Source organism: Hakea prostrata, chromosome 6, assembly GCF_041222555.1.
Source record: "Hakea prostrata isolate BN-2017 chromosome 6, UWA_Hpros_2, whole genome shotgun sequence".
NCBI classification, from domain to species: Eukaryota; Viridiplantae; Streptophyta; class Magnoliopsida; order Proteales; family Proteaceae; genus Hakea; species Hakea prostrata.
The window spans coordinates 25580298-25606382 of record NC_142605.1 but is presented as its reverse complement, the minus strand read 5'-3'; the positions used below and the strand labels follow the sequence as shown (position 1 = coordinate 25606382).

The following is a 26085-nucleotide window of genomic DNA, read 5'->3' as shown; positions in this document are numbered from 1 at the left end:
TTACCCTAGTCTTAACTTCAAAATTTCAAATAACCTGTGAATAAATTAGAATAATGAAATTCTCATCCATAATTCATAATAGATTAAAAAGTCTATTATAAATTTTAATAGCTTTTTCATTATTTCAAATAAAAATAAAACCGATAATAAAATTCCAAACACTTTTAAAATAATGAAAATTTCCTACAACTGAACAATGATAATAGATACAAAAAGAGCCTTAGTATTGGAATTGGTACTGGGTTTGATTCAGCCAAAATCGACCGATCTGAATCAGGATCAGCACCATGTCCATCCTCTTCTTCCATTCCAATTGGGCCAGGTTCAGCTCTGGTTGGGGTAGATCCAGAATCGTAGCCAATCGCAACGCATAACAGTTGGGTCTGAAGTCTGCAACCCTGGACAGATTGCATTTCCGCTAACGACAAAACTGACACGCAAAACAAAACTCCTCCGTGGACCCCACAACTATTGAATGCTCTCTCATGATCTCATCAAGTACCAACTTAAAATGCCCAAAACACCCCCCTTCCCCATTCTCACTGATCTACGCATCTCCCAAACGATAATATGAAAGCAATTTATCACTATAAATTGGTTTTCCCCATTGTTCTGGTTGACCACAGTCAACCTTCTGCTATAGACCTTTCTCTCTCTTAAGTCTCTAACAAGCTATACAGCCTGGTCTCTATTGCGACGACAAGAAAAAAAGACAGAGCCAAGGGCAAGGCCACCGTTTCAAATGCCAAAGCCATGTCGGAACCTGCGAACACTTCGGCGCTAATCCTACTCGACCACCGCTACAAAACCCAACAACCGACACCTACACCGGCGGCGGCGCTGGTCTCTTCAGGCGGCGCCACCACCTCTACCACTCCTCTCGTCCGCGAGTACCGAAGAGGCAATTGGACTCTCCACGAAACCCTGGTCTTAATCACGGCCAAGAAGCTAAACGACGAACGGCGGATCAAAGCCGGCTCAACCCCGCCTGACCCTGACAAACCACAACAACCGAACCGGTCGGCGGAGCTCCGGTGGAAGTGGGTAGAAAACTACTGTTGGAATCACGGTTGCCACCGTAGCCAGAACCAGTGCAACGACAAGTGGGATAACCTATCGCGCGATTACAAGAAAGTTCGTGACTACGAAGCTCGATCCGACGGTTCAAATGACTCCGTTTCGTACTGGAAGATGGAGAAACACGAACGTAAGGAGAGGAACCTTCCTTCAAATCTCCTCGTCGAAGTCTTCCAAGCCCTTAACCAAGTCGTTCAAAACAGACACACTCACGCTCAGAGAACTTCTACAACTCCACCACCGGCGCCACCTCTTCTGCCGCCAACGGTGGTCGCTTCAGGTATTAATTGTATTTTTTTCACGACATCGGAACGCTAAACAATCATTCGAAGTTGTGAACAACCGCTCCTAATGATTCTGATGTATGTCGTTCTTTTTTTTCTTTTCTTAAAATAGAAACGTCGAATTCATCCGAAACGGGTCGGAGCGGAGAATCCGAGTCCGAGTCGAAGCGTCGTAAGGTGGAAAATGTCGGTATCGGATCGAATATCATTGAGAGCGCGACGGTTTTGGCCCGAACACTTCTGGATTGTGAAGGGAAGAAGGAGAAACGGCACCGAGATTTAATTAAACTTGAAGAAAGACGGATTCAAATGGAAGAAAACAAGAACGAGGCGAACCGGCAAGGGATTTTGAATCTGATTGCAGCTGTTAATAACCTTTCTGGTGCAATTGAGGCAGTCGTTACGGACCGGGTCAGAACCGGAGATAAAATGTGATTTTTTTTTTAATTATTCCATTCTTTTCCGAAATTCGATTTATCTGAATCTGTAGGAAAGAAATTTTGGCTATTGAAATTCGATTTATCTGAGTCTGTAGGAAAGAAAGTTTGTGTTATAGTGGTCTTTATTGGGGAACGGGGTGACAGAGCCCTTTGTGTCACTTTCTAATGTTTGGAAAACCTTTCTGGGCGTCTGATCTTTAAAATGACCGAAGTATCCTCAACTTTTATGTATGTTAACCGATCTTTAAAATGACCGAAGTACCCTCAACTTTCCACGACATTTTCATTAAGAAATGTGAGTCTTCTAACCAACCAATCAACCTTATGCTAATCAGATCATATTTGTTAAGCATCTGTTTAAGATTTTGGATCATGGTTATAGTTTTTTGGGTAATTTTCATCTGGATCCTGAGGTTTGATCTATGTCATTTTTAGTCCAAAGAAATGATTACTTTGCATCTGCCTCCCTTGAGGTATCCTATAAGGTTAATTAAGGACAAATTGTGCTTTTTATGACCAAAATACCTTATATCTATTATTTCGTAAGATTTGCATCATATCATCACAATTAATCCAAAGGTGATAATAAAAAATAGTATTTACATCTTATAAATTTATGAATTATTAATCTTTGAATGTAAAAAAATTATTAAATCTTTAAACCCCAAATGTTTCAGCTTCCTTAACTCCCATCCCCACCACTACCGCCACCGTCACCGCCACCTCCAAAGCCAGATTATACACCACCACCACTACTACCAACCGCCTCTGCCGGAGCCGCCGATCATCAATTCACGAAAGACAATTAAAACACCATATCTCTAGCTTTATTTTGTGGGTCTCCTTCTTCTCCATCTCCATCTCCATCTTGTTCTTCACCAACATCACCTTTCATGGTGCGGTTTCAGAAGCCATGGAGTAGTTTCAGGTCTTCCAAGAATGAGATTTCGGAACCCAGCATCTCGAAGAGGAGGAAGAGACCGACTATGATCGACATTCCAACTTCTGATTGGAGTTTAATAGCATCCAATCCCGTTTTGGTGGAGCTAAAGAGGGAGATTGAATTCGAGAAGGATGGGTTTTCTGTTTACGGAAGAAAGGAAGGAGACAAACCATGGAAGATCGTTATTCTGCTATCTTTGATCTACAAGGAGACCCCAAGCAGGTATGTTACGTTCTGTCCAACTCTACTCTTTCCACTCATCTTGTATCTTCAAAAGGAAAATTGGAAAACTTTAATTAGTCTCTCCCAACATTCAATTGAGCACTGAGAAATATGGGTTCAGTGAATTTAAGTTCTAATAGATACATGTTGTTTGGTTTCTTGTTTTAGGCTTTCTTAGGTATCTTCGATGGACATGGAGGTTCAAAAGTTGCGGAATTCGCAACAGAGAACATGGATAAGAACATAATGGCTGAATGGTGTTTTAATTGTCTTTCCTGAACTGATGATCGGCAGCTCCAACAATGGCAGTGGTAGTAGTGGTGGTGGTGTATAATCTGGCTTTGGAGGTGGCGGTGACGGTGGCGGTAGTGGTGGGGATGGGAGTTAAGGAAGCTGAAACATTTAGGGTTTAAAGATTTAATAATTTTTTTACATTCAAAGATTAATAATTTCATAAATTTATAAGATGTAAATACCTTTTTTTATTCTCACCGTTGGATTTAATTGTGATGATATGATGCAAATCTTACGGAATAATAGATATAAGGGTATTTTGGTAATAAAAAGCACAATTTGTCCTTAATTAAACTTATTTGATACTCGGGGAGGCAGATGCAAAGTATCCATTTTTTTGGACTAAAAATGACATAGATCAAACCTCAGGAGTTCAGATGAATATTACCCTAATTTTTTTAAAGCAAATATACTTAAAAAATTAAAAATTGACAGCTGTGGGATTTGAACTCACGCCCTTTCGGACCAGAGCCTAAATCTGGCGCCTTAGACCACTTGGCCAAACTGTCAGATGATGATGATATTGAAATACATACCATTGAACATCAAAAGTTATACAGTACCAAAAGAGAGAAGATAAAAAAAAAAACTGATACTATTAGATTGACATTGATTAGTATGCTAGTTAGTGCATTTTGTTTACAGCTCTCTTCTCTCATATGAAATGGAGTCTACCACCAAGAGGAGTTTATCAAGTTAATTGTGGCTCTTCTGACCCTTATCAAGAAGAAGAGCACAACTGACACCGAATTTTTTTTTTAGGAATTGGGAAGTTGAACCAATTATAGTTAAATTAATGGCATCTAAGTTTCATTTGGTCGAGGTTTCAACAATAGTGATTGGGGTGTGGGTGTGGGTGTGGGTGCAGGCTAGTCATATTCAGGGTTGAGTCACAGTTAATTTGATGATCATTTGGTTATATTCTGTGAGTCATATTTTACGTGTCTTGTTGGAAGTTACATTAGACATGCCACTTGGCTCTTTTTCGTTTTTTTCCCATTTCAATCATTTCTGTTATGTTTTTAGTTAGTGATCAAATCCTTAGGTTTTTTTTTTTTGGTAAGAAGTTAAAACTTCATTCATAAACTTGAAAGAATATATAAACACACACCGAATAAAAGAAAGAAATACAAAAGATAGATGCATGAAATCACAAGGTTCGGTCCAAACTAGGAAGTGGAAATTAACCAAATTGTCGTACATGCAATAGACAGAGACATCCAAGTTAAGGGATGGGTCTAGCCCAATAAACCCTTAGTATAATGGTTGTAATAACCGCAATACCAATTAAGCACAATGGATACCAACGCCTACGGAGACACCCCACAAAGGCGGGACACCAACATATACACAGACATGCCACAAGGGCGGAGACAAAACATGCCACAAGAACGGAGACTCAATTGTCACAGAAAAGGCGTTGGATCTCGGTTCTGAACTACCATCCATAGAAGCTGCAAACATGGAGATCACCAGCAACAATAAACGACTAAAATTTGGCATAAAAACACCATGTCCACAGAATGCACGACCAAAGCTCGCATCAACTGTCTTCTTTTTTTTTGTTAACCGAAAGCTTCTACCTGTTAGACAAAGAGAAAAGAAACAGAGAAAATGAAGAGACAGGGAAGAAGAGGAGAAAGACAAGAAACAAGAGATAAAAAGCAATAAGAGAAAACAAAGAGAATGCAGGGGAGACAAAGGGAAACAAAGAAAGAAAACAGAGAAAAGATTGATGAAAAAAAAAGGCAGAGAGATGAAAGAGATGCAGAGAAAAGCAGAGGAGGAAAGAGACAGAGAGAGGCGAAGAGAAGAGGATAAAGGAGGAAAAAGGAGGAAAGAGACGGAGAGAGGCGGAGAGCCTCTCATAGTAGAGAGAGAATGTCTCCGCCTCAAAAAACGACGCTAGGTTTACTCATTTCTTCTCTTTCGCAAGGGAGAAGAGTAGTCAATTCCTTAGTTGAGGAAGGCAAGAAGAGTCGGACTCCCCAGGCAAGGCAACCCCGCCACACGGATGAGGCCCGACGCCAAGGCCGGCAGGATAGGATAAGTAGGAAAGTCAAATCCTTGCTTTCATTACAGCTCGACTGATGGCCGGCACATAAGCCGCAACCGGATCAGCGAAAGCCTCAACCCGTGACTGGTGCATTTTTGGGGGTTGGGAGTAAACAATTCCTTTGTTTTTTTTTTTTTTCCAACCAAATTATTTTTTCTTCCACAACCAAATAACTATTCAAAGATCAAACGAGTAAATTGGTGATTAATTTGGTAATTTTTTGATATTGGAAAATAAGGTTCCCAATCAAAAATGTAAAGAACAGAGAAGGCCCCAGACAAAGGCTAAGAAGGATAAGCACGTTCTCTAGGTCTAGATTATCACCATTACGGGTACAGGGTCAGATATTTACGGACAATGAGTAGCTGGCAACCAAAATGTCAGAGCAGAGAGAGGGCCTTCAATGGTATTAGTCAATGCTGTCTCTTTGACAACTCGGCACATTTGGCCACAGAATCTCCATTCCTTTTCCGTCCAAAGGTTCTTTCTCAGACCCCATGATTCCCGTTTCCCAAACACTACCTGAATGAAGCCTTCACCTTCACCACCCATTCCTTACTTTTTCTCCGTCCGTACGTTCGGCCTTTCTATTCTTAATAATTGAGTGACAATTCTGCCCCTTGCCTTACCGACAGCTGACATCTCCAGTTCCGCGTTTTAAGCCAACTTCTCGTTGGACGTTACGAGATCTTCGTAGGATAAAAAGATTCGATATGGGCATATGGCAGCGCAAGAAAATTAAAAATATTTTAAACTGGAGGTGCGGGGAATCGAACCCCGTGCCTCTCGCATGCGAAGCGAGCGCTCTACCATATGAGCTACACCCCCATTGTGATTGTTGGATATAAAAATATTTAAAACAATCTTTATTGAGCTGACGCAGCAGTATTAATTCTTCTCCAATAATAATTGGATGGTGTATTATGGGATTTGTATAAGTTTTTACAAACCTAAAAATGATATAGCATAACTCAAAGTAAGAACTACCCATTTGTTTTTAACTAAATCTCATGGTAGCGTAGTTTGTACTTACGACACAAAAGGTTCTTTTCTTCGAGTGTCACATTTGGGATTTTGGTTGAAGTACATTATTTAGATTTTAGGCCTAGAATGAATTAGAACTTAATGGTTATTCCTTTCTTGTTTCATAATCATGCTTCTTTTAATTATTATCATCGTAATGGACCCTGATTTGAATAATACATATCACTTTTATTGCCTTAAGTCTTATTATCATTTGTATGATGCTAGTTTTTTGAGAAAAAAGATCGATCGTATAACCTATTCAACAATGTAGGGCCAATGATAACACAAGTAGACATTATAACTTATCAATTTCATCACCATAAAATTTAATGGTCTTTGCTACCATTTACAACTCTTCAAAATGCAACAAGAAAAACTTGTTAAAATAATGACTTGCATGGCCTTACATTTCTCTTTAATTTTCTCCTAATATATGTCATTTCTTTGCCTTTAATCTATAAAAATACTTTTAAAAAAAATTAAGAGATCTAAAATTAAGCCCCAAAATATCTTTCAAGACCAAGAATGAAGATTTTTTTTTTTGGGCTCAAGGCATGTCTAATGACATTTAAATATCATGACATCTTATCATCCTTGTATATATTTCTGAGTCATCAAATTTCTTTAAGTCAGCTATCATATGCAAAATATTATTTTTTTCATTTGGTATTAAGTACACCAAAAGATGCATCCACCACCAACAAAAATGCAATAACTTTATGCATTGTTCATGATTGTCTAGTGTTGATGGAGATATGATTCCAAATTTGATGCGTCACGGCCAAACAATTATGTATCTATCTAATCATTAGAATTACAAAATGTGTACTCCACATGTTGAATCACTTACATATGATATCTGACTATATTTTTTTAAATAAAATCTTCCTCAAATTTTAAATATACATTAATCTTTTTTTTCAAGTAAAAGGTCGGCTTTATTGAAAAAAAATGGAAAATATGTACAACTATGAACAACACCGACAAATAATTCTAAATTTATCAAAGAGCCAACAAAAATTCAAAATTGCAATGGAAGTAGAGGAACCTATATCATGGAATACAATTAGCATTCAATTTTGAACTCATTGATAATCAACCTTGGCTAGATCTTGTCTCAATTGTAAAATATGTTACAAAAAAAGAAAAGAATTGTAGGATATTTTACCGCCATCTTTGCTAAGAAATCTACAATTGGACTCTCTTCACTAAGACGATGAGAAATTTTCCATTGTATACCTTGAAGGTAACTTTATAGTGGCCTCCATCTTTGGGCAGCTTAGCCATTACAAACTCAGTTTGGAGGGAATCTAAACATCTCTTAATAGTATTTGTGTGTAAGCAATAACTTATTCCAAGGAGATGAACTCATTGTGTGGAGCATCCATTTGTGTAATTGTTGTTCTTAGGGCATGAAAAGTACATACATGTCTATTCGTGTGTGTATATATATATATAATTTTTTTATGGTATTTTTCTTTTTTCAAAAAAAGAAGTTACATGGGGGAGGGGAACTTTAATATATTAATATACATCTCCAATGTTCCAATTAAGGAATCCACCAAAGATATGGATCGTTCTTTCGTAATGAGAGGCTTTTTGAAATCTTTAAATTGCATTTTGTAAACAAAAATAAAAAATTGATATGAAAGAGAAATTGCACTTTGTGAGCAAAAGTTTGATAAATCTTTTATAAGAAATGAATATAGACAATATCAAATCTGAAGAAGGTTTGAATTTCTACAACCTCCTCACTTTTTACTTAGCTCTTCTGTCTTGGAAGGCATTAGAATTGCTTCAAAACCCCCCATTCGCTTTGGGGTTGCTTAATGCTGAAGAAGTACTGTCAACACTCCTCGTTTCTTGAAGTGTCCCTATCACCCACAGACTCTTGGGGATGGCGATCCATCTTACTCAGTAGAGATTTGATAAAAAAGGATTCCTATGACAGGTGGGAGACAGACATTTGATCAATTATTGGATAGATAAATGGATTCCCCATATAGATATAGATTTGGGATACTTTACCTTCGCATCATCCGCTCCAAAGAAGGTATCTCAACTTATTGATGTCCACTCTCACTCATTGAAGAAAATCTTATAGCAACAATGGTGGCCTCCTAATGTAGTTCAAGGGATATTAGAGATTCCCTTACCAGTCACAACACAAACAGATAGACTGATCTAGCACTGGACCTCATCAGGGATTTTCTCGGTCAGATTAGCCTACAGGTTGGCTACCATTCCTTCAACTAATACTGTCACCCACCAGAATAGGGAAGTGTTTTTGGAAAGTACTCCTACCGCCACACACTAAACACTTTCTTTAGACGGTATTGCATCAAAAACTGCCTACTGCTTCACTTTTAGTCCAGTGAGGCTGCTTATGCTCCAATTTTTGTCTTCATTCTGGAGAAGAGCAAACAACCCCAAATCATATATTTGTCACCTGTCCTCTCACACACGCTGTTTGGGAGGCTCTATACTTCCCTATAATGATTCGATAGGGTACACTAGTCGAGAAAGTCATATGCTTGATCAACTAATGACATGATAACTCACTGACAAAATGGTCAACTACAACTCTCACAATGTTATGGCTTTTGTGGAAAGCATATACAAGTCTCTTTGATAATCAGGAGTGACCCTCAACATCACATGTAACTTTTCAATTTTGGAAAGGTCTTCAATTCTAGCCAAGGAACCTAGAATAACCTGCCTCTAAGAACAACACCATCATGAATTAAATGGGAAGCACCAAATCCTCCTTGTTTCAAGTTGAATGTGGATGGATCATTTTTTAAGGATCGCAGAGCATTAGGATTTGTAGGTATTGCAAGGGATCATTAGGGCTGTATGATCTTTTGCTTTGGTTAGGGAACTGAGTCTCAAGACATTCTCACTATAGAAACTATGGCGATGCGTCAAGCCTTATTGTGGGGCCTGCGATTTTCATTTGCCTGATATTGAAGTAGAAATAAACAATCAAGCCATGTTTTGCATCTTGCAACACTGCCCATATGAAGCTCTTTGGAAGATATTCCCAATTATCTCGGACATTCTATATTTCAAGACTTCATTTGCCTCTCTCATATTCCGACATATATATTACGAGGCTAACATGGTGGCTGATGTACTTGCGAAGGAAAATGCCCTTGTGCAAGATGCATTTTTAACTATTATTTTACCCCACCCTTACCTCCACCGGGTTTTACTATTTGATAAAATAGGTCTAGGTTGTAATCGTGATTCTCCCTCTAAATAAATAAATCTTTGTCCTACCAAAAAACAAAAGAATAGACAATATCAATGCCCAAACTAAGGAATAATGAAATAGCTGCCAATTCCTTATAAAAAGGAGAATTTTATCCTCATCAGAATGCCATCAAATATAATCAAACGATCTCTTCATTAAGAAATGTTGATCTTATCAACTGAGAAATCTTGTAGTGGTAAATTAATAACCCGGCATCAATATAAGATATTAGTAAAAAAATACATATGAAGATGGATATAAATGACTATTTCATTGTGATTACATAAATGGCCAAGGCCCTCATTTTTTGACTCGGTATCCCAAATCATGCAGAAGAAAACCTCCTCAGCCATTGAACCTTAAATGTCTAGAAGGTTCAAAAATTTGGGTGGTTGACGACCTTTTTTTAATTGAATCCCAAGTCCCAACGTTTACATTGGGGAGGATTTTTTTTTTTTTTGGGGTAAGACATTGGGGAGGACTTTGAATCCATAGCGTGTTGGCTTCTTGTTGGGTCTGCAAGTAAAACGAGGTTACATTTGTAATTTCAAAAAGTTTGGTTTGGCTATTGGCGTAACGCGTGAGCTAATACTTTAACGTCTTCTCTCATAAAATAAATGGGTCTTATATATGCTAAGAATTTTTATTCCTTCGGAGCCAAGTTTTTCGTCCACGTTTTGTCCTGGATAATTTATTACCATCGATCATTTCATTTCTGATTTCTTTTGAGTTTCAATTTTTGCTTTGTGAGGCTTGAAATCGATCGTAGTTCGTAAAAATTCTTTTGTTCTTCCATCGATTTGTTCTGCAACTGCAACTCGATCCTCCCGTTCAGTAATTCTAATGGCAACCATCGGAAATAACAATATCAATGCAAAACTTGTGAGTCAGAACCTCCTCTCTAGGGTTTCAGTTTGGTTTCATTTGTTCGAAGTTCTGAATTTTCCGGTCTCGATTGCAGGTTCTTCTCGGGGATATGGGCGCTGGGAAGTCAAGTCTCGTCTTGCGCTTTGTCAAGGGTCATTTCCTTGAATTCCAGGTTTGTTTTTTTTTTTTTTGGGCCCTTTCTCGGCGACTTGATTAGGAGTTTTGGATGATAGAATTACCTTTGGTTTCTAGGGTATTTTTGTTTGTTCTGAATTTCCAGTTCTTTTGGCGACAGGAATCGACAATTGGAGCAGCGTTCTTTTCGCAGACACTGGCCGTGAATGATACGACGGTAAAATTTGAGATTTGGGACACGGCTGGGCAGGAAAGGTACCATAGCTTGGCCCCCATGTATTACAGAGGAGCTGCAGCTGCCATAATCGTCTACGACATTACTAGCACGGTTTGATTTTAATAGATCTTGTCCTGGCACATAATTTTCCTTTTCCATTCGTTTAATGGCTGTCTCTCTTTTTTTTGATAAATTCTGCATTTTCCATAGATAGTTGATTCTTATGTGTTTGTACTGAGGCGGCATCATGCCATGTTATTGACTTTTAGTTTTTTTAATAAAACTTCAGGAGTCGTTCGTTAGAGCCAAGAAGTGGGTTCAAGAACTACAAAAACAAGGTGTGAATGATTTTTTCTTTGAATTATTGGTTGTGGAAAATTAAATAATTTGAGGGGCTTGTGGCATAGGTTGTCATTTGCTTCTGGTACCATTTTCTGATATTTATGGTGATTATTCTGTTTTTTTCTTTTCTTACTGCTCATATATGATCAAGAATTATGAGTTGTAGGGGGTCATCCGTCCACCTATCATGTTATATTAATGTTTTTTGTTTGACTCCAGGCAATCCTAGCATGGTTATGGCACTGGCGGGTAATAAGGCTGACCTGGAAGATAAAAGGAAGGTGACAGCTGAGGTAACTAATTGCGTAAATTTGAATGTTACACTTTCCGGATGTGCTTTTGATTAGATTATGGATATCAGGTGGCACTTCCGTGTCTTGCGTAGCTTCAATTTGATGTATGGCAACAGAGTACTCTTATCTTTGAAAAGAAATGTCGTACCCCGAGGGGTGGTGTAGCTGGTAAAAAATCAACACTTGTAGGATGTCAGAGTTCGAGTCAGCTTGGGGCTAGGGATGAAGCCCCCCACCGTATATTATGTAATACCCCCCATCCCCAATATATAAAAGCGCCAGGCGCCCCCACCAACCCCCCCCCCCAAAAAAAAAAAAAAAAAAAAGGAAAGAAAAATATCCCAAAGAAAGAAATCTCGATACCCATATATTAGAAACCATGTTACCTGGATGGTTAAAACTTTTTCTGTCTTGTTGGAATTAGTTCTATTTTCGCTGTAAATAATGTAAGAATACAGATATGATATCATTAATTGTTTGTGGAGGGAGAGACATGTACATACCATAAGGATCCAAAAGGGATTTCTAAGCTAAGTTGTTTAAGGAAGCTGAGTTTCAGGAGGTCCTAAAATAAGCAATGTGTTAGGATTGAAGCAATCTTGGAATATATTTGAGCAGTTGCACCAAAAATTGTATGTAAATGCTTGCACAGTATGTAGGTATGTAGAAGTTGGAACTTATGACTTGGTGACGATGGCAGAGTCGGTCCTATAAGTGTCGTTAAAGCACAGATGTTCTTAAGTATAAGAATATAGAGTGATGAGAATTCTTATTGTGATTTGAGTTTGAATTTCATTCCTTGTTGACTGTTTATTCATACTATTAAGATGAATGGAATGTTGTGTTCTTTTTTCTTCATGTTCTTCCATTATGCATCATTATGCAGCACTGACACCCCTGCCAAACAGTCTGTAGTACCTTCCTTTTATCTTAGTGGCTTCAGAATTCTTTCATCAACTCTCTGCATGATAGATAGTGTTAACATCTTTTCATTGGAGGAAGCAAGTAAAAGAGACTTTGTCTACCGATATCTGATCTTCCTTTGTCATTAATGCATAACTTGTCTGAAATTTTACATATTACACACACCCGGTTCCTTGTGAATGTCTATTTGAACTCTCTCTTGTTGTGTATCAGTTTTGTCCGTGTAAGTGATTTTCTCTAACCTGTCTCATTGCTTCTTAATATTTTCTGATACAGGAGGCTCGTGTATATGCAGAAGAAAATGGCCTTTTCTTCATGGAAACATCAGCTAAAACAGCTATCAATGTCAATGACATATTCTATGAGATAGGTTTGTTTGATTTTCTCCTTGTTCTTGATCAATATGATACTGTATATTCTATTTTGTACTTCTACTTCATCAATTTAAAATTGGATTTGTGTAATTTATGCGTGTTTACGTAAAACTATTTGCAATTCCCTAATTGCTTTTTTTAGCTGGATCTGATGTTATGGACTGGCTTTTCTGCTTGTTCTTGATCAATATGATACTGTATATTCTATTTTGTACTTCTACTTTACCAACTTAAAATTGTATTTGTGTAGTTTATATGTGTTTACGTAAAACTATTTGCAATTCCCTAATTGCTTTGTTAGCTGGAGCTGATGTTATGGCCTGGCTTTTCTGATGATCCTTGCAATTTATTCAAGGCTCAGCTAGTGCGCCTCAACCAATTTGAATGTAACAGAATGGCACATGCCAGGAGGGGCAGCAGGGAAGGCTGTTAGTGTTGGACAGTAATGATATTGGCAATTTATGCAGTTCTGTGAAAGGGTTATGTGATTTTCTGTGGTTGGTTCGAAGTTCAAACAGAGTTGATGTTGCATATGTCAGTTTTAGGCTTATGTTTGTGATGCTTCTGGTTGCATTTCGGATGATGATAGTTACTTCCCGTGTGGCCCCTTCTTTGTATATGTGTGCATATTCTTAATTGGTAACTTTCTAGGTCTATTATGATTGACGGTGACATCGCTTTCTGTTTTGATGTGAGCAGCTAAGAAATTGCCTCGAGCTCAGCCAGCACAGAATCCAGCAGGGATGGTTCTTGTGGACAGACCAGCAGAAAGATCGTCTTCCGCAGCATGCTGTTCCTAAGTATTTTCTTAATTCTCTATTCTCTCTTATTCATGTATATCTTACCCTCTTCTGCAGCGCTGTTCCTGATTACTTTTCCTTTTAGATGAAATTTCATTCCATATGTTGTGTTTTTTTTCTCTTTCTTTTTCAATTATGATTTTAGCAAACTACTGAGTTAAGATGTGTGGCACTGATGATGCATGTACAGAAATCTTCATCTGGGCAGGCAGTTGCTACATGGAATTTACTTACATTTTTTAAGTTGCGAAATATGGTTGCAAGTGCCACTTCGTGAGCACTGCATGATTTGTTCATGATATAGAACTATTATCTGGTTGACTTTCTGGTCAGGGCCATAGCAAATGCCTCCAAGTCCTGATGTCATGTTGTGTCAAACAATATTTTGTGGGCTTTACCTACCATGTTCAAATATAGTCATGTCTGTTGACCGACAGGTTCAGCTTGAGGCACATTCACAGTTTATTAAGGTGATGGAAGAGCACCTGTGAACTTTTTGAGTTCTGTTTTGTACTTGGCAGCTGTTTGAAGCTATATATCGCTGTCTATTTCTGTTGCAAACCATGGAATTCTGGGAAAAATGAATAATTGATTATCAAATTCAACTCTGATCTCGGATATAAGAGAAGTCAGGAAGGGATACTGTGAAACAAGTGGAAAATTTTAATTTATATAGACTTGGTACTCTGGTTGATAAAGAACTAAATTGGTTAGGGTTGAGTTTGATAATAATTATTAATTATTTGGAGCTAAAACTATAGGCACTTAATTTTGCTTAGTAAGCTCAAATTTTTCTTATGTTCGAAGGTGTAACTGGATTAGATTTTCAGTCTTCTTCAAGAGTTGGAGGGAGGTGTTGCATGGGTTTGGAGTAGGAGGGAGGGTTTGGGATAAGAAACTATAGTAAGTTGCTACTTGCAGCATGTGTGATGTCTTCTTTTGTTTCTGAATGATCAATGGATTTTGGGGCTTGTTCTGATATGTGTAAATGTTGAATCTATGTTAATGTGTATTTTTCTTTAGGGTTCTACTACCTTCTCTCAGGTCGATAGAAACTCAAATTTCTCACACTATGGTTTGACAGGTTCATATTAACAGCGACTGCAAGGGCTGTTTGAGAAAGGGCGTAAAAAGAGGCAAAAGTATCATTCCAGGGGGGAAATCCAAAGTTACGAGGCAAATATTTGAGGGATCGACGCCTTTGACCTTATCAGAGGAACAAGTTCTCTCTTCGTGGTACTGTGATGCCTTTTATTTTCTGAACCCTGTAAATAAATATGTGTGTTGACTGAATCTCTCGTACATACAGAAAAAGAGTAGGGGGTTTGTGGCAGGCATGGAGGCCGGGGGTGTTGGGGTGGAACCATTGTGTAATCCATGTAGTCTTCTTTTCTTTCATTAGTGTGATTTTAGCAAAAGTTGTCATTTCTGTGGCTTGAATAAGATTGCCCCTTCAGATATGAAATAAATGATTAGGAGAACTGTAACCAACAAAATCATTTATTAATTACAGGGAAAATTGCCTAGATCTACTAGATAAGAAAATGAATTACAAAACAACTAGGGCTGGCTGGCTTTGTTTTACAGTTTACAGCCTCTTCTCCTGTGCATTTACTTGGATCTGTAAGTATTTTGTTAATGTAGTAGTTGTAGGAAATTGCCCCTTTTATTATTTGCTACCTTCTTTTGATGCTCTTCTTGTCCAGTGTGGGAGGATGGCAATCTCTTGGAGGGGACCTGAGGAAAAAGTAATTTCAAAGGGAAACAGCATAAGTCTCTCCTTGATTATATATTGTAGTGACTTGATAACTAGATTTGGAATGTTCTTTTTATTCCTTTGGCACACGAAGAGACCTATTAAAAAAAAAAAAAAACCCCTACTTGAAGGAATCAACTATTCTTTCAGCATCAAGGAATGGTTTAATTCTGTTACAGAAGATTGTGTTACCTTATAGAAGTTGTATTTTCAAGTTTGAATCAGTTTTGCTTCTCTTTTTCTATTTTCCTGGCAACCAAATCTAGGGTTTACTGTCACTTATAAAGGCAAACATTTTAAGCAAGCCAATCCACAGTTTGTGATATCGCTAAAGATCCTGGCATGTGCCATCGTTACCCTTGGTTATACATCATCTTGAGACAGTGTGTAAGTATAAGCTCTCTGAAATTTTAAGTTCGAATGGGAGGAAAATTATTATAACTTGGACCAAAGGCTTATGTAGAACCGTTGACCAGTGGAAGAAAATCTCCTGTGAGGTTTTAATTCAATGGAAAATTTTCAATACTCACTCCTGAATTACTCCCTAAAATTAATGCCACCTTTAGTTATATGATTTATCAATTAGACTTTCTATTGGGAATAAATATAAAAATGACACCACCTACTATCAAGAAATCAAGGTTGAGTACAACAACAACAACAACAAATAGATCTTGTCCCAACTAAATGGGGTCGACTACATGGATTCTTGCCTTCCAATCAGTCTGTTTCGAGATTATGCTAGACACAAGACCTAAGTTATACATATCATTTCTCACCACTTTTCCTAAGGTTATCTTAGGCCTACCCCTAGCTCTTCTAGTTCCTTCAATATGAATTACATCACTTTACCGTACAAGAGCATTTATAGGTCTTCATTGAACGTAGCTGTGCCATCTCAAACAACTTTCTTGAAACTTATCACTTATGGAAGCAACTCCCAGACCAACTCTAATATGATAATTTCTTATCTTATCCATCATAGTTTTGCCATTCATCCATCTTAGCATTCTCATTTCTACTACACTGAGTTTATCTATATGATTCTTTTTAACAGCCCAACACTCTGCAACATACATCATAGCTGGTTGAACAATGGTCCTATAAAATTTTCCTTTAAGCTTTAATGGAATACGCCGATCACATAAGACCCCAGACGCATCTCTCCACTTCATCCACCTTATTTTAATTCTTTGGGAAACCCCATCCTCTAAATCACCTCTTTTACTTATAATTGAATCTAAGTACCTAAAACAATCACTCTGAGAAATTTCTTTATCGTCAAATATCACTACCTCATCATCTGCCTGATCATGCCTAAAGTTACAAACTAGATATTATGTCTTCGATCTACTAAGTTTAAAGCCTTTTGATTCTAAAGCTATTCTCCATGAATCTAATTTGGTGTTAATCCCCACTTGGGTCTCATCAATCAACACAATATCATTCTCAAAAATATACACCAGGGGACTTCATCTTGAATGTTTTTGGTTAATTCATCTCAATACTAATGCAAATAGCTATGGACTTAAAATTGACCTTTGATGTAACCCAACTGTTATCGGGAATTCATTACTTTGTCCATCTACTGTTTTAACATTAGTCACTGAACTATCAAACATATCCTTAACTATATTTACACATTTACTTGCAACACTTCTTTTTCTAGTACTTGCTAAATTAACGCTTTAAGAACTCTATCATAAGCTTTTTCTAGGTCAATAAATACAATATGAAAGTCTTTCCTACATTCTCTATACCTTTCCATAAGTCTCCTAATTAGATAAATAATCTCCATTGTAGATCTTCCCGGCAAAAACCCAAATAAGAAATCAAGATTGAGTATTAACGAAAAATCTATGCCTGATTCGTTTTCATCTTCTTCTACTATTTATAGTCACTCCCCTTCTTTCATAATTTGCCTCGTTGTGATTTCTATTCTTGCACAAATTCTTCCCCCTCTCTTTTGCTAAATGCTTCCCTAAAAATGTGAAGTTAATATTGGAAAAGACTAATGGTGTATTTTTTTGATGATAAAGATAAGATTTTGTAGAAATCAAATTTGGTGGCTACATCCATCGCAATATAGCCTTATTATATGTACATCTGACAAACTAAGAAGCAAGTTTTTAACTGCATCCTATTTTAAGGTACACACTACTAATTTTGATGTGATTGATATCATCATTGCTCAGGGATGGCGTTGAAATTTTTCGTAATTTAATTGAATAAAGATTATACCCTCGTAACCTGATTCTGAAATTCGATCCCCGCCCCCCAAAAAAAAAAAAATCATCCCTAAATATATGATAAACTATTTGTAAATAAATAGAAGGGTAATTTTCATCTGGACCCCTAAGGTTTGGTCCATTTCATTTTTAGTCCAGTTTAAGTTTCTTTTTGAAGATGGCTTCCCTGTGGTTTCAAGAAATGATTAAATAAGAACAAATTAAACAGAAACGGTTAGTTTAATAATTTTTGTGACAAAAATACCCTCATTTTCCAATTTTGCAGAGGTCGTCGAAGCTATTCCTAGGGTTTGTGATCCCCTGTTTCATGGTGGAGACCGCCTGCAAGATATGGTGGTTCAGCTCAGTCGCGAGTCGAATCCCTTTATTAGGCAACAAGTTTGTAAGTGCCACAATCGCTTGCACATTAGAGCTATGTTCATGGTTATACAGAACTTCCATCATCTACTTGGTGTGCATCTTATTCCGGTTGCTCTGCTACCTGCAAATTCTCTTGACTACAAGACTTTGCCAAAGTTCTCCAAGTAGAATCCGACATAGCATCTATATTGAAGGAGCACTTAAGGATTAGGAAACATTTCAGGATTATAAGCCATAGATTTCGAGTTTTTCATCATCTTTGCTCTGCTATCTATCATGGCGATTCAACTAGCTTCATTGCTTATCCTCACTCGCTCGAGCTATGTGGTTATCATCTTCAATTCCGACGAATTAGCTGTAAGCATTCTGCATTCCTTTCTTTCTTCCTCTTCGATTGTTCACAACACCTGCAACATTAACATGATCATGATTGATGTTATAACACAGCTATGTTCGATCACACTTGTGACGGGTTGTTTATATGCCAGAGGAGAGCAACAAAGATAACACACAAGGTGCAGGCAGTGATGCTGAAACATCACTATTGGCTGTTTATGAGGTGGCGCCACCTCATGTACTTGATTTTCCGATCAATGCTACCAGAGAATGGGACGATGAGGAGCCTGTTGATTGAGAAAGTGACGAGCTCAAAAATACCAATAGTATCATGCCTCTCTGTGCCAACACCTTGTCTTTCCACAGGAGACAAGCATTAGGTAGTAACACACTAACCCCACACCCAAGATTTACAAAATTAAAATAAGGGCATTTTCGTCACAAAATTGGTTAAACTACCAGTTTTTCTTATACTCGTCCTTATTTAATTATTTGTTGAAACCACAGGGGAGCCATTGGACTTAAAGTGACATGGACCAAACCTCATGGGGTCCGGATGAAAATTACCCTAAATATAGAATAAAACTTTGATTTAAGAAAAGGACCAAAATGTTTTATATCAAAAAATGCCCATAGGGATTAAAAACAACTCCAAATAAATTGGGTTTACACCTATCGATCTATTTCTTTTTCGGTAGAGATCTGACCTATCTGGCGGTGGTGAATATTATTTCTCACCATATTAGATGCATTTTATTTTTCAAAACAATTACTGACATATCTGAGTGTTTAAGGGCCTGTTTGGTTACATGAGAGAGATTTCAAATCTCTGGATTCATGAATCTAAGAATTATACCCGTTTGGTTGTAAAAATCTCTAGATTCATGAAATCTGAGATCACCTTTACACTAAAACGGCGGTGAAATCGAGATTTATCATTTGCACATTCACAAAATCATGTCGATTAAATAGGTTTTTAGGATGAATCCACAAATTTCATTCCACAACCAAACATCTAATTTTATAAATTGCGATTTGAAATTTATTTGACTGATGTTAAATCTCTGTTAAACAGGCTCTAAATCTTGTTATCAATTTTCCGATTTGTCATAAATCGGGAACAAAATGGCGGGGAGAGCAAGCTGGCTGCTGGCGTAATTCTTGTGGAGCGTAAGTTAGCATTCGCTGCGCACTGTTGTCATCAGGCATTTATTTCCCTCGTTGGATTAAATGATTATCAATCCATTGCAGAAAAAACTCTCATCCGTCAAAATAGAATCAAAATCATTCTTTTGACTCAGATTCATTAAGAATCTGATCCGACGGTATAAACAATCACTTACAGTTGCTTATTTATAAGGCTATACGCATTGAATAAATCCTGCCTAAGTCCTCCCGTTTCAAGATTTGAATTGCGAAGCATCTGTCAACGGTCAAATTCGAAGTGGCATTGAAAACCCAGAAAGGAGAAGAAAGGTCACTTTCGCGACCAAAAACCTTGTTCTCGTCCGGCTTCGTTTCCTACCAAACCCTCCGAGAAGCCGTGAATCTTCTTCTGCTTAGATCTTTTCTCTTATTTCTCAGTTTCTTTCCCTCTCAATCTACACATTATAGGGTTTCCTGTTCTCAAGTTGAAGCCCTAGAATTTGCATCTCAAGTAATCTTCGATTTTGAAGGACTTTGAAGTTCGATCTGTTGAAGAGAAACGCTCCGGTGTTTTAGGTTTTATTTAAGGATCGGAAAATGGAAATTCCTCAAGAAGTCGATGTTTTCATTAAAGAATCAATAGATTACTCGCTTGGTCTTCCTGTGTCAGAAAATACGTTAGAGCTGAAACTTGAGGCGTCGGAGAATGCAAGGCAACGACTTCAGGATCAGTACTTCTATTTGCATAGTCAATTAAAGTTGAAAGATGAAATACTTGAGCGTACTAGGGTTCGTATCTCTTTGTGATTTGATTTTCTTTTTCTTCTTTTCTAGTCAGGGTTTGTATAATTGTGATTTTGGACGGTTTATGTTTTAGGCCGAAGCAAGCATGAACGCTCAAGCTTTGAAAAAGTTTGTTGAGGAGAATCAAAAGTTAGCAGTGGAGTGTGCTAACTTGATGAGCCAGTGTTCGAGGTGGGAGAAAGAGTGCTCTCTGTATGATCGTGACAGAGAGGCTTTGATGGAGTTTGGCAATGAAGCAGATGAACGGGCAAAGGAGGCTGAGATTCGCGTCATTGAATTGGAGGAGGAGAATAGAAAACTTACAGAAGAAGTGGATTTTTATAAAAAAGACTGTACAATGCGAAAGGTATTTTCTCAATTTTCGTTTTTAGTTTTGTTTTCTTAGTTATCATTTTTAGTTATATTTCTGCCCCATTGGATAACCTTATCTACGACAAATTATGCTGCATATGTTTTTGATGACAGGATAGTGAAACAATGCTACATGAAGAGTTGGTACTTGTGAAGGAGAGGATAAATGAACTTGAGCTCGCCAGGTATTAAGGGATTTTCAGGCAATACGGGATTGTCCTTGTTGTAATTCTTGATTTCCCACTCTCTATGCTCCTAAGTGATTATCCTAGTGTCCTTTTCTTTTATGATTTAGAATAATCAGTTTTCAAATATTTAACAGAACTTCTTCTTTTGTAGCCAATGTTCTTCATCAAAGACAGAGAGTCAAATGACAAGGTCCCATATTCCAGATTCAATGCCTGTGAGATCCAAATCCTTACCATTTTGCAGTATTTCTAGACTAAGTGTTGAATCTTATCAATAAACTATGTTTGCAAGTATTATATTTGTGTGAGGTGTCATTTTGATTAATCCAACAAAGTCTGGTGCTTTACTTAACTGAATGCTATACCGTTTACGTTTTGCCAAATTATGAAAGAATTTCTGTTTTGCCATATTTATATTTAGTGTGGTATCTGGATCTACATTATCCTTACAGATTTTATTAGATCTTGGATTTACCCTCTTCACTGCTCATTCTTTCAGTAATTGCTATGAAGTGTAAGTTCTGGATTACTGAAACCCGGTATATCAGAATGCAGTTTAAGGAGCTACCTGCTACTTTTTCATCACCGTTAGAAGATCCTGATTTCTTGTTGTGGGATGTTATGTTTATGGTCCTTAATCCTGATAAACCTTCATCAATCGATCTAGTCTGACTTAGCAGAACTTACAAATTTAAGGTTTGATCCTAGTGTATCAGAATGCAGTTTTAGGACCCACCTGCTATGATACTTTTTTTTTGATAAATCCTTCTTGAGTTCAATTGGTCAAACTTAAGAGAACTTACAAACTTAAGGTTTGAACCTGGTATATCACAATGCAAAGCAAAGATTCAATTGCTACTTTTTCAGTAGTCGTAGAAAATCATGATTTCTTGTCGTATTAATTTATGGTCCTCAATTTTTGATGGAACCATCCTCAATCAATTGGGGCCAAATTAACAGACCTTACAAATTTAAGGTTTGAACCAATAGTTCTTTCATTCACTCCAATAAACTAGTTCGAATTTGCTTCAGCTTACATTCCCGGAGCTAGCCAGCTGACTGAGGGGTGAATTTCCTTGAAATCTTGGTAGTGATTTTGCTTTTGGCTTTATTTTTATTTCATAAAATAAGTTATATTAGTGCTGGGGTAGGGTTGGTGCAATGGTAATTTTGTTCCAACATGATCAAGTGGTCATGGGTTTGAGTTTGAAAACAGCCTCTCTGCAAAAGCAGGTGTAAGGCTGCATAGATAATGACCCTCAAGGGATCCCACAGTCACAGGAGCTGCATTTTCTCTGTACACCCAATCTTAAGATATATTGTATTAACAGTTGATGATCTACAATGGTTATGTTTGGCTGACTTCATCAGACTTACTAAAGCATATTTCTATATTTTTAAAAGTAAATCCATAACCTATCCGAGTAGTTTGCCAGCAGCAGATGAGCTAACATCTTCAGAATTCTTCAGAATAAGGAAGATGTTGCTGAAGAGAAAGAAGAAGAAGAAAAAGAAAAACATTTATCTTAGGTATTGACATTAGCATTTTGAGCCCCATTTTCTGTACCAGAAATAGTCTGAAGCCACACATTTTTGGTTCCACTTCCACGATTTCACCTATTTACTTGACCAACCTTCATAAATGAGATTCACCAAAATGAAAAAGCACCTTCGTAGAAGTTCCTGTGAGGTGCAATTAAATAGCTTGAGTTTCTGAAGGATAATGTGGGTTGCCATGGTTTTCAAGCCCTCCATCAACATTTGTTTGAGAAATATTAGTGGCTACAAAGTTCTTGACAAATTACTGTCTGGTTGTGATGTACTTTTATTACTAAAAATTCTTTGGTATTATATTTTGCAGAGCTGTAATGTCTGGTCAAACTTGTCAAATGTTAACTGAATATGAGACATCCAATTGAAGTTAAAAACACATTATAGCAAGGTGCTCTGAAAAATGTCGCATGTAATCTACTTCAAGGATCATAGCCAGAATCCTTTGAATTCAAAGTTGCAACATTTGACCTTCTGAACTATATGGATAGATCCACGCTAGATTGCAAAGCTTCTGTTGTTAAAATTTTGGTTTAGCAGAGGAAATTTCAACCTCTAGAGTTTGGGCACCCATGTCATCCTTTGGATTTCCTTCCTGTCATATGGATGGCTATGTACATGATTTTGTAAATCTATCTCCATAATGTGGGGTACAAAGCTTTGTCAAATAATGAATGAATAGGTTTAGAGGAAGTCACCGTGATCACATTGTCCTTGTCTCATCATGAGTGAACTTCACCCATCAAATTGTACATCGAAGTCATTCAATTTTCAGAGGAGTCTCTTTCTGTTGTTGTATTATTATTAGTATTATTTTTTAATTTAAAATAAAAACCTTCTTCCTCCTAATTTATTATATTCCAGCTAGTTTTCTTCAGAGAAGAAAAAGTGAAACACCATAATGGGGTGCTAAGCTTTGTTAAATAACAAATCAGTGGATTAATAGGCTGAGATCACATGGTCCTTGTTTAACTATGAGTGAACTTCATCCAAGAAAAAACTTCACCTATCAAATTATATGTTGAAGTCATTCAGCTTTCTAAGGGATCTTTCTTTTGCCAGTTTTTGTTATTTGTTTATTTGTTCCTCTTCCTAGTTTCTAATTTATTATTTTTGTATTCCTTTTAGGAGAAAAATGATATAACTTCATGTAGGCTGACAAATGTATTCCATGGTTATTTTGAAGGTTGATAATGGAGTCAGTACAATCTTCGAACGGCATTTGGTTGATTCTTTGGTGGCCTCTTTGATTGGCAATGATCATGCTGCAGCGAATGCACATGCTTTTCTAGAGGCAAACAGTGAAGTTGAATCTTGCCAAAGATTGCTTAAGATATGGGAATGGTGAGGCCTTTTATCTTGTTCAATAGTCAATGAGCACATGAATGCTCACTCTGACAAACTATCTGTAGATATATTCTGTGAATGATTCCATTTGTAGGTATATAATGTGGACATAGTCAAAGATTGGAACTTTGTTACTGTTCCTCAAGAGCCCACTAAGCCATTTCAAAGACAAGATACAATTGGTTGTCAAAGTACATTCCAATTTACATTCTAACAAACAAAAATTAGAAAGAAGGATAACATTATAACCAGTTATCTGATAATCATTGATTAAATAAAACAGATATGTAATGTTTCACTATATAATATTAAAGGATGTTCATATACTAGGTCATGCACAACAATGTTGCTTGCTCCATATTGTAGATCCGAAAGTGATGCTTCTGATTTCTTGAGATTTTTTCTTTCAGAAAGAGCCTACAGATTTACACTCAGAGGGGGATAGAACATGTTCTGTTTAAGCTTCTAATTTATGAAGACTCTATGCTCCAAATCCACCCGATATATTAAAAAAAAAAAATGGTCCCAATACCCTAATTTATCTCTTAGATTTGAGCCTATTGGTCAGATTGCTTTTCAATTAACTTAATGGCATGCATTTGACGTTCATCTTTATTTAATGTTGGAACTTGGTTGTGTTTGCTTGCAGTCTGAGACCATCAACCAAAAACGTTCTTTCTTTGGCTGCTGAGGTTAGTGCACTGAAGACAGACAAGGAATATCTAAGAATCAACCTAAACAGAGCTGAAGAAGAGGTGAGAATTCTCTTTTTCTCCATAGATTGTTGGTTTCATGTCTATGCTAGACTAAACTGCTTGAACTTCCAGGTGAGAGTTTTGTTCGAGGAAAATAACATCTTGGATGAGGAGAACAAGAAATTATTGAGGCAGCGCCACAGAGAAAGGAACCATCATGGGTCTGGTGGCAAAAATACAAACAGTACCCCTGCAAAGGTTAAAGTCTTCCTGCATCATCTATATAACCAGTTTATGTTTTTTTCTTCCTGTTTTGGTGCTGAATTCTGATTAATCATTTGGTGTTTTCTTCTGCAGGGGAACAAGCGAAAATCAAGCCCCAGGATGACTAGTTCCTTTGAGGGGATGCTGGATTTTAGTGGTCCTGATTCCCCAAGACATCCTTTATCACCTTTGCATAATCTCTCTCCGGATTCAAGAGTACATAAGAAATAATGAAAAAGAAGAAATAGGAAACAATACATTGTCATGAGTTTTTTTTTTGGGTGAGGTAAACATGAAGCACATTTGAACTCTCCTCCATTTCTCTTTTGGTTGTTTTATTCAGATTTGTGTTACTTTTGGTAACCAGTTATCAAGAGATTGGATTTACATTCTTTTGAACAATTATTTCCTTTGTACAGACGAGAAATTCTAGTAAAAAAAATGTGTTGAAGGGGGACCTATGAATTCTTGCTGTTACTTTTTGTGTCACTACAGGCTTCTCTAGTCATAGATATAATTCCAAGGGGAAATCTTAGTGTGACAAATCTTTGTAATGCGAGTTATGTAATGATGAATATGTATTGCCTATCAGTGCCTCTTAAGGTCTCAGAGTTTCTGTCCTAACATATCCTATGCATGAGGTATTTCCTAAATTCTTAAGCACCTTTTTCCCCCCATTGCAAACTTTGCTTGTCTTGAAATGTGACATGTGAGTAGAACACACATGAACTCTTTATTGCGACCATAGTTTGATCTTCAGGTGTGCAAATTGCAGAATGCGTAGAAGGATAGAAGAGTGTTTCTTGTAATGAACTGAGAAAGTGAAACATTACATTTTATTTGATTCTATACTGACATGAACAACACATTTTTATTTTGAAGGGTTACCACATAACATAAGTGAAGACAATATAAGCTTCTTATGATACATACACTGTTTCATGTGAAGAGTGAACACTGCATTTTTATTTTATAGAAGAATAAGCATTATTATTTTAACTACAGAAGCAGATTCTTCTTCTTTTTCAATCAATGTCAGCAGGGTTTGGTGCAACGGCATCTTCCAATGATCTCTTTGCAATACCCTCCTGTATATTTCTCTGTTTTGCAAACGTTGGTACAATCACTGTCATTTATGCATAGGCCCTTGAAGTGTTGGCTCCAGTCTGAGCAAGTCCTTCTTGCCTCTGCTACCATTGGCTTGATTTCCCCCATTTCTGTAATACCAATGCAACAAAACTTCAGAGTCTGAAATTTAGATAACTTAAAAATGAAAAGCTTTTCTGAGTGTGGGCTTGCTTTGGGCTAGTAGTGAAAGCTTTTTCACGCTGAGATTATAGATCTAATAAAGAGAATTAAGAACCTGTAGCCAGAAGAAGTAACCCGACGGCGACTACGACTGCGGAAGATGATATAAGATGTTTGCTGATCTTTGCCATAATTTTGATGTCTTAATAGATGATAATCAAAGAAAGGTTGATGATACAT

The 26085-nt window shown here is 37.2% G+C and overlaps 3 protein-coding genes and 2 non-coding genes across 5 annotated transcripts; 3 read left to right on the top strand and 2 right to left on the bottom strand.

Moving 5' to 3' along the window:
* Nucleotides 1-651: 651 nt before the first annotated feature.
* On the top strand, nt 652-1796 carry LOC149012901 (uncharacterized). Its single transcript, XM_089159751.1, has 2 exons — nt 652-1357; nt 1474-1796. The coding sequence occupies exons 1-2, from the start codon at nt 754-756 to the stop codon at nt 1794-1796; spliced, it is 927 nt and encodes a 308-aa protein (XP_089015877.1). The 5' UTR covers nt 652-753.
* Nucleotides 1797-3689: 1893 nt separating this feature from the next.
* TRNAL-UAG (transfer RNA leucine (anticodon UAG)) lies at nt 3690-3769 on the bottom strand. The gene has a single exon. It is a non-coding gene; the product is annotated as a tRNA-Leu (tRNA).
* A 2302-nt stretch (nt 3770-6071) lies between these two features.
* TRNAA-CGC (transfer RNA alanine (anticodon CGC)) lies at nt 6072-6144 on the bottom strand. Its single transcript has one exon. It is a non-coding gene; the product is annotated as a tRNA-Ala (tRNA).
* Nucleotides 6145-10217: 4073 nt separating this feature from the next.
* LOC149012898 (ras-related protein RHN1-like) lies at nt 10218-15951 on the top strand. The gene is made up of 8 exons (XM_089159016.1): nt 10218-10480; nt 10560-10637; nt 10761-10928; nt 11107-11155; nt 11379-11452; nt 12653-12746; nt 13450-13550; nt 14635-15951. The coding sequence occupies exons 1-7, from the start codon at nt 10442-10444 to the stop codon at nt 13548-13550; spliced, it is 603 nt and encodes a 200-aa protein (XP_089015142.1). The 5' UTR covers nt 10218-10441; the 3' UTR covers nt 14635-15951.
* Nucleotides 15952-19656: 3705 nt separating this feature from the next.
* On the top strand, nt 19657-25487 carry LOC149012897 (uncharacterized). The gene is made up of 8 exons (XM_089160098.1): nt 19657-20186; nt 20275-20547; nt 20667-20737; nt 20892-20955; nt 23478-23635; nt 24288-24393; nt 24466-24591; nt 24691-25487. The coding sequence occupies exons 1-8, from the start codon at nt 19995-19997 to the stop codon at nt 24826-24828; spliced, it is 1128 nt and encodes a 375-aa protein (XP_089016224.1). The 5' UTR covers nt 19657-19994; the 3' UTR covers nt 24829-25487.
* The last annotated feature ends 598 nt before the right edge of the window (nt 25488-26085 follow it).

What these genes read in the sequence shown, in the direction of transcription:
- LOC149012897 (XM_089160098.1), top strand. Translation starts at nt 19,995, where the DNA reads ATGGAAATTCCTCAAGAAGTCGATGTTTTCATTAAAGAATCAATAGAT. An exon ending in TTGCTTAAGATATGGGAATG is followed by an intron (nt 23,636 to 24,287) that starts GTGAGGCCTTTT and finishes GTTTGCTTGCAG; the next exon opens with TCTGAGACCATCAACCAAAA. An exon ending in CAAACAGTACCCCTGCAAAG is followed by an intron (nt 24,592 to 24,690) that starts GTTAAAGTCTTC and finishes TTTCTTCTGCAG; the next exon opens with GGGAACAAGCGAAAATCAAG.
- LOC149012898 (XM_089159016.1), top strand. Translation starts at nt 10,442, where the DNA reads ATGGCAACCATCGGAAATAACAATATCAATGCAAAACTT. An exon ending in GTCATTTCCTTGAATTCCAG is followed by an intron (nt 10,638 to 10,760) that starts GTTTGTTTTTTT and finishes TTTTGGCGACAG; the next exon opens with GAATCGACAATTGGAGCAGC. An exon ending in TGACATATTCTATGAGATAG is followed by an intron (nt 12,747 to 13,449) that starts GTTTGTTTGATT and finishes TGATGTGAGCAG; the next exon opens with CTAAGAAATTGCCTCGAGCT.
- LOC149012901 (XM_089159751.1), top strand. Translation starts at nt 754, where the DNA reads ATGTCGGAACCTGCGAACACTTCGGCGCTAATCCTACTCGACCACCGC. An exon ending in GCCAACGGTGGTCGCTTCAG is followed by an intron (nt 1,358 to 1,473) that starts GTATTAATTGTA and finishes TTCTTAAAATAG; the next exon opens with AAACGTCGAATTCATCCGAA.